This window comes from Nicotiana attenuata, unplaced genomic scaffold, assembly GCF_001879085.1.
Source record: "Nicotiana attenuata strain UT unplaced genomic scaffold, NIATTr2, whole genome shotgun sequence".
Classification (NCBI taxonomy): Eukaryota; Viridiplantae; Streptophyta; class Magnoliopsida; order Solanales; family Solanaceae; genus Nicotiana; species Nicotiana attenuata.
Window position 1 is genome coordinate 221,431 of NW_017671519.1, and position 11,738 is coordinate 233,168.

The window sequence follows — 11,738 nt, forward strand, 5'->3', positions numbered from 1 at the left end:
AAACCACATCCACGTTTAACAATGCACAGACAAATCTCATGACGTCAAACTATTGCATCTGGTTATGATCAAGAAGTGACATTAAATGAAACTTCTACACCTTTCCCACCAATCCCAGCAACAAAACATTGGAATCGGCATGTCTCTAACTCAGCCATCAGCTGATCAACAACCGTTCCTGATAGCACTAGAAATTCTTGTCAAGGAAACAAGAGAAATGTGCAAAACTTAGCAGGAATTTTTTTTGTTTATGTGAAATATTCTATATAATGGGAAATATTAGCAAATTTATCACCTGCATGTCAAAGGCAAGTACATCAACAGAAAAGTGAGGAATACAACAACATGAACAACCGCACAAATCCATATACTAGAGTAGTTATGTAATTTCAATCACCTAATCAAATGTTTTTAAGTGCATTAGATACTAAGTTGCTCGGACTCTCCAAAAATGTTGCCGCATCCGTGTTGGATCCTCCTAAAATACACTACTTTTGGAGGATATGACACGCACCCGACGACATCTTCTGGGAGTCCGAGCAACATAGATTAGATATCCCTGTTTCAGGAAAATAAAAAGGGAAAACTTGACAAACAGTAAGACTGACATAGAAAGAGTAGGGGTTGAGGGCTAGCTCACTTAATAAGCTTCCTGGCTTCCACGGTTGAGGAGGAGGATTCAAATCCCATCAGTTGCGTAGTATCCCTTCCCCCTCTCCTGATGTAATAAAAAATATTTAAAAAAAATAAGAGATAGAAACAGCGGGGGACAGAGAGAATACGTAGACAGTAAAAGGTACATAATCTTGATGTTACTATCGTCAAGACGAGGAATTGCAATCCTGATTTCGAATTATTAAATGGGTTCAAACTTTTTGCTATCTGTAGAACTATGTTAGTCTTGTCAATTTGGCGCAACTTGGTTAACAAAACTATCTAGCAGTATCATATTGAAATGCCCATAAGAAAAGTCAGTGCTTTGACAGGTATATAAAAATACGTTCCTAATAAACACTAGAAATATTTTAACCAATTTGTGTAATGTTCAGTAACCTACTAAGCAGCATATTCCTATATGAACTGCATTACCCTCAATTATAATTTAGACATTCAGACGAAAAAACTAAGCTATAAAGTAGACAGATCAGTTAATGCATCTCCACCACATCAGCCAATGCAGCCCTCTTATGAACCGAGGGAGAGCAGATGCATGAAGTAACATAGATGTAATAAAAAGCTATTCATCAGGAGAAGCAAACTCTGATGTGAGAATATCAACACTGAACAGAGAAAGCATATCCAGAACTAAAAATATTTTAGTAATGATAGGGAGACAATGTGAATAGAAGGGCATCGATCAGAAGAAAAAGAAAATAAAGGATACGTGTAGGTAGTAGTGTCAAAACACAGCCTCCACCACCAGCTCCAGTTAACTTGGAAGATAGTTTGTACTTTAGAGTCGTTCGAAGCACAGTTTCTATAGAGGCATGGCTAACGCCCATGCACTGCAGCAATCCTTGGTTCATCTCCATCAACACTCCTAGCTTCTCTTCCTTCTCAGTTATGGCAAGATCATCGGAGACAGGTGACTGAATGATGGTAGCTAACTCGTTGCTGATGGAGTCAACTGCAGTAAACACAGAAGCCATAGCGGTTGGATGCCTCATGGTCCTCTCTGAAACGCTAGCTACCAATGCCTTTGTATTTCTTCTGACCTTTGTGTTAGTGATCAGCATTTTAATTGGCATGTTTGTTTTGAGGCATGTCAAATCGCCAGATCTGAACTTGATCATATTTCCTGTCGCATTTTCAGGTGGTGCAGTTACAAGATCCTGAAATATTCTTTGAAGAAGCATCTCAAGGGATTTAAGTATTCTATATTTTCTGAATTAAAAAGTAAAAGCAACTAAGTAGAGCATAGTTATGTAATGATAACTTGATGATTCTAGGATAAATAGAAGGAAATCGCCCATCTTCCCCTCCCATGAAAAAAATAAAAGAGACCACGGAAAAGGAAATTAGCAGAAAGAAAAGGTAAATGAAAGAAATATAATTTAGGAGCGAGCCTTCTCTACAGATCTTCTGTTGCCAAGAAGGTTTCAGGGTTTCCAATTATTATGTGCTTTTAATTAGATAATCTTTTGTACAGCTCATCATATTAATGAAATAGAAACTTAGGTTCTAGGATAATCTAACCTAATTATTAATTTTGTTGATGATCAAAAGGCCTAATTATTCCCTTTATCCCATTTTATGCAACACACTTTCCTTATTAGTTTTGCCCCAAAAGAATGACGAAATTCTGTATTTGAAAACGATTTAATATTAACATCCACTCTTCTTCTGTATTGGTTTACCATTTTACCCTTATTAACATGACTTATTGAGAATCCACGCAATATTTAAATTGATTTTATCAGGAAAGAAAAGTAGGAAGTGACATGTGGAACTCTTACCAACTTTCATTTAATTGTTAATAGTAAGGGTAAATTATACCTTGCATATATTTAGCTTATGTGAAAAGTCTTTTATTTCTTAAACTTCGTGCTCAATCAAGCACCATCACATAAGATGCGACGGAGGACGTATATCTTATTTCATGCTGACTAAAAAAGAGAAATTTCTATTTAAACAAATTAAATTGGTAAACCAATACAGAAGAAGAAAGGACAGAGAAGTCATTATTCTCCTCCGTGCAAATTAAAAGCTACTTCCTCCACCCAATTTAAGTGGCAGTGTTTGACTGGGCACAAAGTTTAAGAATGAAAGACTTTTAAATTTATGGTCTAAAACAAGTTATAGACTTTTGTGTGGCTATAAATCATCTCATTAAGGGTAAAATGGGAAGTTTAAATTTAAGTCGTTTCTTAATAAGGAAGTACGACAGTCTTTTTGGAACAGACATAAAAGGAAAGTATGATACATAAAGTTGAACAGAGGGAGTACCTATTTTGGGTGAGCCGGAACATAAAAGGTAAAATAATCAATGAAACTGCATTTTCTTCTATGAGAGATCACTGATATTCTTAAATTTGCAATTACTATTCCCGAATGCTAATAAGTTTTATATGATGACAAGAGCATCTTTGACATGCTTGTCCCTTCCCCCAGAAAGAAGATATTCTGGCTCCACAGCCTCATGTTTAAATAGGATGAAGCAAAGTGGAAAATCCAATGATTTGTATGGCAGTGTTTCATAGCAATGGTAATATGTTGGCATGATATTTGTGTCCTAATCAGTAATTTAATGAAGTTCGTTCCTGAACAGAGATATATATTTCAAAAAAAAAAAAAAAACCGAGATAAGTTTCAGATAACAATGTAATAATTAGAGAAAACTCCTTCATTCAATAAAAGAGGCTTATAGGAAAAAACTTCAGAAGCCTAATGAACTCTTCTGAAACAATTTATCTTAAATTTATTTCTCCTCTCGTCGAAGGAAAGAAGATTGCTAGGCTTTTACTATGGTTCCATCACATATTATCTTAAAACAACAATATTAATTTAGGAAGCTCTTAAGTTACAGTCTTAATTCAACTTCTCTTTCTTTTCTTACTATAATGCATGATATTTTTAATATTTCTTGTTAACTCCTGCTTTTACATACCTGCTTTTACTTTTCAATCACAAGCTAACTCATTTCACCCAATTTGGAAATAATTTTCATATATTTCCCTGCACTAATGACTCTTTTCCTTACCTGATTGACTGCAATGTCTTTTTCTCTCTAATTTCTCATTTAAGGAAACCACACTATGTAGTATTGACTGTCACATACCATATGTGCTCACGGTGTTGTCAATACCAGATGGCTTCCCATGAATTATTTTCTCACCCTCAAAAGCCCATTTGTTCAGCAATTCCAACTCACTCTCTCCAAATATTTGCCAACCTTGGTGTCTGAAATCCATACTAACTGCATCAGACATAGCAAGAAGGGCTGAAGAGACTGCAACACAGAAAGCTGCAGATGAACCCAAGCCTGATCCTAGTGGAAGCTCAGAATTGACAACTGCTTTTGCTGGTTTGGACCTGATAAAGCAAGTCAAGAGAAGAGAACAATGAGATTTGTGAAGTCTGTACTAAAGAATGCTAAGGTTAACAAGAGGAAAAGAGTTCAGACCCGTGGATTGAGGTGTACAGCCAGAGAAAAGCAGAAACACCACCAGCAAGCCCATTCTTCGCCTCGGGAATGTTTTGTTCATCAACTAGAGAAGCAACTGTTTTAAGCGTCTCCAGTGAGCACGAAGAAGGTGACATAGGAACTTGAGCATCCAAGTTAGGGAAAGCCTCTTTAATTCTTGCAACCGGCCAGGAAAATTCTAAGGACATATCCTTAAGCTGGAGTCTTAATGTTTCGGCATTATCTATTTGCCGAAGAAATTAAGCAGAAAGGAAATGCAATTAGTGAAGCACAAAATGAAGCTACAACTAAATGCAATAGATCACCATGAAAAGGAAAACAGTTCAGGCGAAGCATTCTCTTTTCTTTCGGGTGTGCAAGAACAATAAGCTACTTAGGTAATACGAATGAAAATGGAAGTTAAATTAATTGAACATTTTCAGATCGAGATATCCATTAGACCATTCTCATTAACGATTTTAGCATCTGCTACAATCCCCAGAGTTTTCAGTTTGAACTGCAGATAGATGTATGTCAACATCACAACAATTATTCCAATGAACAATCAGTCAAATTCCCTTAGCAAAGGAAATTCGTTAGGTTGTCACTAGATTCCTGGATGAAGTTTCGATGCATTTTTCTTTCTTGATGTGTTTGGCATGATGGAAAATGTTTTCCACGAAAAGTTTCCTTGATGAAATCGTTTCACAACATTTGGTCACCTTGAATTATGGAAAATTTCTCTAATAAAATGATTTCCACCAAAAGGATAGAGATGACTTTCGTAAATTCTTGGTGGATGCATTTTCCTTAGCAAATATCCCAACCCTTACTCCATATCACTTCCTCTACCTCTAATCAACAGTTAGACATCAACAACAACAATACCCAGTGTAATCCCAAAAGTGAGGTCTGGGAGGGTAGTGTTTATGCAGCTTACCCTTACCTTGTGCAGATAGAGAGACTATTTCCGATAGACCCTCGGCTCAAAGCAAGCATGTATAACTAATTACAACACAATAGAGAAAAAAATGCAGCAGTGAAAGTATCAAGCAATCACACTAACAAGATAATAGAAAAACCAGAACAAAAACAACCAGGTAGTAATAAAAATCTAGGAATACGGAAATACGAGGATAACACTACTACTACTTAAATGAAAGGAAAGACACTCGAATGTTTACTATCCTTCTACCCTAGCTCTTGACCTCCACACCCTCCTATCAAGGGTCATGTCCTCGGTAAGCTGAAGATGTGCCATGTTCTGCCTAATCACCTCTAGCCAATACTTCTTTGGCCTACCTCTACCTCTCCTCAGACCCACCGTTATCAATTTCTCACACCTCCTCACTGGGGCATCCGGGCATCTCCGTTTCATATGCCTGAACTATCTCAGCCTCGCTTCCCGCATCTTGTCTACCATAGAGTCCATGCCTACCTTGTCCCGATATCGTCATTCCTGACCATATCTCTCCTGATATACCCACACATCCATCTGAGAATCCTCATCTCCGCTACTTTCATCTTCTAGACATGAGAGTTCTTGATTTGCCAACACTCCACCGCATACAATATAGTCAGTCTAACCACCACTTTGTAGAATTTACCTTTAAGTCTTGGTGGCACATTCTTATCACACAAGACACCGGATGCTAGCCTCCATTTCATCTACCCCGCTCCAATACGATGTGTGACATCATTGTCGATCTCCCAATTGCCTTGGATTACTGACCGAAGATTCTTGAAACTTCCTCTTTTAGGGATGGCTTGTGAATCCAGCCACACTTCCACGTTAGCCTCCTGAGTAATGTTATTGGACTTGCACTCCACATATTCTATCTTAGTCCGGCTCAATCTGAAACCATTAGACTCCAAGCTCTTTCTCCAAACATCCAGTCTACCGTTAACTCCACCTTGCGTCTCGTCAATCAATATTATGTCATCTGCAAATAACATGCACCATGATACCTCTCCTTGAATGTGACGCGTTAATACATCCATCGCCAAAGCAAATAAAAACAAGCTAAGAGTTAATCCCAAGTGTAACCCCCATCACGATTGGGAAGTGAACCGATTCTTCTCCCACTATAGTAGATTGCCCCGGCGTGAATCCAAATTGGCTCTCAAAAACAGACATATGCCTCCTCACCCGCATCTCCACTACTCTCTCCCAAACTTTCACAGTGTGGCTTAGCAGCTTGACACCCCTATATAAGAGCCTTAACGAATAACGAAACAAATTTAGAATGCCTGAAAATAGTAATCTTTTCTTCTTTCTAGTTCATTCAATACAAGGCTAGTCCTGAAAGCTACTAAGTCCAATGGAAGAGCCAACAAGGCATTTCTAAAAGATGCAAACTTGCATAGTGAGTGAATAAATTAACTATCAAGGGGATTCAACAATTTATATCTATATATACCAAAAAATTATTTTTACCCTATTTGTATTGTGCATAACATCATCTTTAACCTTCCTTCTCAAAAAAACTGGAGTGATGATCCAAAAAATGATATCCTGAGATAAAGTATTTAACATTTCCCATGGAAAACATGTTCCTCCATATGAAACGACATGATTATCACTATCAAACATGTCATTATAATGCAGCATTCAAAAGAAAACAAGGTCCAAAAGCACCTCAAAATTAAGAACCCAAAAGAAAGGGGTGATGAAGGGGCAGAGGAAGAGGGAATATAAAAAAGGCTAATACACATTTTGGGCCTAAAATTAGAAAGTGCTTCTGCCAACTAGCATGCAGGAATGTTGGGCCAGGACACTGAAATTCGAAATTATTCACAGTAAAAGTCTCAAAACAGGGCATGTATCTGTAAATTTACAAATCCAGTAAAATCAATTCAGAATTCAGTCATGTCATATACATAGTTAATCAAAATTCAATGCATAGTAGAAACAGCCTCCACATTAACAAAGATTTATATACGGAGATAGAGAAGGAGAAGAGAGGAATATAGTATATATACCAGGAGGAGTAGGGAAGCGAAGGGAGACGTAAGTATAGAGATCAATAGAGGCAGCGACGGCAGTTGATCCGTGAACCACCGCGTGTTCCCCTGTTAATATTATTTTCCCTGGAGCTCTTGTTCTCACCTCCATTTTCTCTCTCCGACTAATTGAGTGTGTGTTTAATGTGTATGTGTGTGTGTACGTAGCTGGTCCTCAATCACCTGGCGACTGCTTTTGGCTGAGTGTTGGCACAACTGCACACATTCTCTTTGATCCCTCGTTTTTGCTGTTTCACTAACCACTGTCGTTGGGCGTCCAGAACATTACTCGTCTTTGCTACAATTTCATTTCATATTTGCAGAATCTATTTCCTAACTAATTTTATAATTAGGCACAACGGCAATATGAAGAAATTAACTTATATACATAGTAATATGATTTTATTTTTTTGCACTTCACTATAATTTTTGGAGACAGGAGTGCAAGTTCAACGCTTAGTCGAGGGAGGTAGGCATGGACGTGAGGCTAGGTCATCCCCAAAAGAGGTAGTTTCAAGTACCTTGGGTCGGTTATACAAGGGGCGAAGAGACCGATGAGGACATCACTCACCGCATAGGGGTGGGGTGGATGATATGGAGGAAAGCATCTGGAGTCTTGTGTGACAACAAAGTGCCATCGATACTCAAAGGTAAGTTTAATAGAGCGGTGGTTAGACCGGCTATAAGCATTTAAATTTTATTGAATTCAAATCCATAAAATAATTTGGACCATATTAAATTCAAGACATTAGTCCAAACAAATATTGTGGCTAGTAAATTGGGCTAATTATTAAAAGCCAATATACGTGTTGGGCTAGTCCATTTAATTGGACTATAAATTAAATGATAAGCCCACTTCAGTAGCCCGAGGTCCAAATGGCTATTAGCCCGTCTTAAAGCCCAGGCTCATGCCACATGTCGAGTGACGTGGCAATCCAAGACAAATAAATGGGCCAATGAAATCATGCCATGTGTCAAAATGACAAGGCATGCCCAGTCACACTGAAAGGCCAATGAAATCATGCCACGTGTGCAAGTGACATGTTCTGGCCAATCAAATGAGGCCATGTCACTCTTCAATCTGATTGGTCGGAAAGAGTTTGTTCTTATCACAACTCTTCCCTTCCACAACTATAAATAGGGGTCTTCATAACTCAGAAAATGGACCAGAAGTTATAACAAGAAGCAAGAAAGAGCTCGTGGATCAAACACTGCAAATTCATCCACAAGTTTCAAGCTTCAAGCAATCAAGTTCAAGTTCAAGCTCAAGAACGAAGAACAAATCAAGTTCAGGCTCAAGAACGAAGAACAAATCAAGTTCAAGTTCAAGCAATCAAAGTCAAGATCAAGAACGAAGTCAAATCAAATACAAGATGTTCAAGATCAAGGCTACTTGTTCGTGATACAATTTGTGGCAACAATGAAAGTGTTCGCGACGGATAAATCAAATTCAAATTCAAGATCAAGCTCAAAGGCCCTTGAATTTATTTACTATTGGAAGGAAGAATCAGAGGACTCATAGAGATTGTAACACTCAAATATTCAAAATCAAATACTGCGATTGTTGCAATATTTTTCGGTCTTGATTTTATTTTCTCGACGCAAATTTATTGTCTACACCGGCCATGTTGTATGGGGCAGAACGTTGGCTGATTAAGAACTCTCATATCTAGAAGATGAAGGTAGCAGAGATGAGGATGTTGAGGTGGATGTACGGGCACACTAGGATGGATAAGATTATGAATAAAGATATTCGGGAGAAGGTGGGCGTGGCCCCTGTGGATGACAAGATGCGGGAAGCGAGGCTCAGATGGTTCGGGCACGTGCGGAGGAGAAGCCTTGATGCTCTGGTGAGGAGGTGTGAGCAGTTGGTTTTGGTGGGTATGAGAAGAGGTTGAGGGCGACCTAAGAAGTATTGGGGAGAGGTGACCAGGACATGGAATGACTGTAGATTTTCGAGGAAATGACACTTGATAGGAAGGTATGGATGTCGAGTATTAGGGTTGTAGGCTACGGGGTAGTTGAGCTTTTTCTACTTCATACCGGGGGTGAGGCGGATTTGATAAGGTTGATCTTATACGGCTTGCGGTTTATGTAGAGTCTACACAATCCTTTATGTAGAGTCTACACGTGTCAAGAATGATCACTCAGTGATGACTCAACCATGGCGACATCGGATACAAATTTGTGATCGGATAAGAAGCAATTCAAGATATGTCTGTTACAAAGACGTTACAGAAGATCCCAAGATTCCTCCAGCCTTTATTAGAATTTATTATCCTTTATCACCTTTTAACTACCTTTTATTGCAACATTAATATTGATCATTAAGGGGGCACAATTTATAGATCCCATAGCTTCAGTATAAATAGAGGCTTTCATTATGTTGTAATAGGGAGGAAATCATATAGCAAAACAACATACTTACTTTGTTCTCTATATTCTTTTGTTTCTGATTCGAAGTATTGCTGAGTATTCAACCGGAGTCATCCTCGTAGACATTTCTACGAGTTTTTAAGTCCAGGCTTGTCTTCTCTTTAATTGTTCTTATCTTAATCACTTTTGCTTTATTATTTTATTTTTTTCAATTAATTTAATCCACATGTCTATAAACTACGTTACAAATTCAACTATATCATTTTACGGGTAAACAACATGCAAACTACCGTTGCTCCAATTTCACACCTCTTTAGTCTTATCTTTAACAGAAAATATGGACAATTACCTTCTTCTCCATCATGATCCTACACATCTATTTTAAAAGATGATAATTCGCATAAAAATATCATTTGTGAGGATTTTGATGCAACAGAAAATTCTCAACATATAGAGAAATAATGCTAAAATACCAATGTAAGAATTCGGATCCAAGTCACGGTAAAATTAAGTAATGTCGGGATCAATGGGTAGACTTTTCATAATTGATACGTAAAATTCCAGCTTCCTTTTCACTGTTGACCTGTTGTTAGTACTATGTAAATGGCATTATTTCGTAAACCCAAAAAATAAAATAAAAACGCAGGAAAGATTTATAGCTTTATCTTTTTTCACTTGTAACAATTTGAGAAAATATGAGAAAATTAACAAATAAAACTGTAACATAATTTGGACCTTTTCTTTTTCTTTGTTTTTTCCCCAGAAAAGCAACATTCTAAGGGCCCGATTGGCCATAAGAAGTTTTTCACTTTTTTCCCCAAAATTTTCACTTTTTTTGGGAATCGGTGTTTGGTCATGAAAATTTTAAATTTCACTTGAAGATAAATTTTGGAATTTTTCGAAAATTAAAAAAACTCAAATAAGTTATTTTCAAAATTCACTTCAAATCACTCACAAAAATTAAAAAATAGCTCCAAATTGTATTCATGTCCAAACACAACTCTAACTTTCAAATATCATTTTTACTTTTTTTGAAATTTTATAATTCTTATGTCCAAACGCCCTCTAAATATGTTAAATTATGTCTAGTTGGTCCGCTGAATTTGACCACGTTTGGACATGATGTGGCACATCTCTTTTGAAACTAAATGTACTAACGAGACAACTTTTTGAACCGAGTCTTCTACTCCTTTCTTAGGTAATAACTATTAGGGTAAAAAATATTCCATGCCATATGTATGGGGTCGAATTTGACCGACCACGTCCCTAAGCCAGCACGACCGACCGAATATATGTGAGTCCAGCTAGAGGGACGACTTCATAATCATGTCGGCCCCTCTGTAGCATGTACTTTATTTCCGTCTTTTAATATTTAAATAGGGATCCTCTCTTATATATAGGGGGTCTGAGCTTTGTAAAGGGGACCCGATCCATTATATTGAAAATACAAGTTCTCTCGTTTCTCTAATATTATCTCTCTCTCTCTCATCTCTCTAAGATTATCATCTTCTCCCTCTCTCCGATTTGTATTATTGTTATGTGAATCAATCACGAAGATCATCCCAGGTTTATTATCTTCGGTTACGATTTACCCCCTCATCTATATTGATTGATTTGCTTAGAAAGTGTTAAACAACTTTTGAGTCAAACAATTTGGCGCCGTCTGTGGGGATTTCGGTAGTCGAAATCATAGTTCACATCTAGGATATCGAAAACAACAATCACTGTTCTTCAGATTTCATAGAAACTAACAAATGGCAGATAAAGAATCAAGGCTGAAGATGATAGCAGATGTCTCAACCAACCTCATAGGCCCACTCAACGAAGCCGGTAGAGAAAATACCACGAATGTAACACCAAGTAGTGTACCGGAGGGGGAGATCTCACCCTCTTCACTCGAAGATCTAACAATTTTGCATGAAAGAGGGACTTCTATATCTGCAGCAAAGGAAACGCCCCCAGTAGTCAAAACGCTACTAGAGGAATGGTTGACGAACACTCTAAGTAGCATGCTCGAGAAACCACCTCAGGGAAATATCAAAGATTCGTCAATGGCAGAAATCGCCACTGCCGCTGGTGAGCCCAGTGTTATACGAACAAGCAACGCCCACACCGATACCAATGCAAGCGATGACGCGCTCGCAACCATCCTCAAGAAAATGGATGAAATGGAGAACGAGAATAAAACGCTTCGTGATCAAATGAAGGAGCACCAGGAAAGTGTAGACAAGATACC

At 37.8% G+C, this 11,738-nt stretch overlaps 1 protein-coding gene across 1 annotated transcript; it reads right to left on the bottom strand.

Moving 5' to 3' along the window:
* Positions 1-7,485, bottom strand: LOC109208757 (mevalonate kinase-like). The gene is made up of 5 exons (XM_019371913.1): positions 7,106-7,485; positions 4,124-4,367; positions 3,779-4,032; positions 1,385-1,798; positions 1-187 (listed from the first exon to the last, which is right to left on the bottom strand). The coding sequence occupies exons 1-5, from the start codon at positions 7,236-7,238 to the stop codon at positions 69-71; spliced, it is 1,164 nt and encodes a 387-aa protein (XP_019227458.1). The 5' UTR covers positions 7,239-7,485; the 3' UTR covers positions 1-68.
* Positions 7,486-11,738: the final 4,253 nt, after the last annotated feature.

Coding starts and splice junctions, on each gene's coding strand:
- LOC109208757 (XM_019371913.1), bottom strand. CDS start 7,238: ATGGAGGTGAGAACAAGAGCTCCAGGGAAAATAATATTAACAGGGGAA. Junction 1,799..3,778: donor CAACACCGTGAGCACATATG/GTATGTGACAGT, acceptor AAAATGCGACAG/GAAATATGATCAAGTTCAGA. Junction 188..1,384: donor TTTGACACTACTACCTACAC/GTATCCTTTATT, acceptor AAGAATTTCTAG/TGCTATCAGGAACGGTTGTT.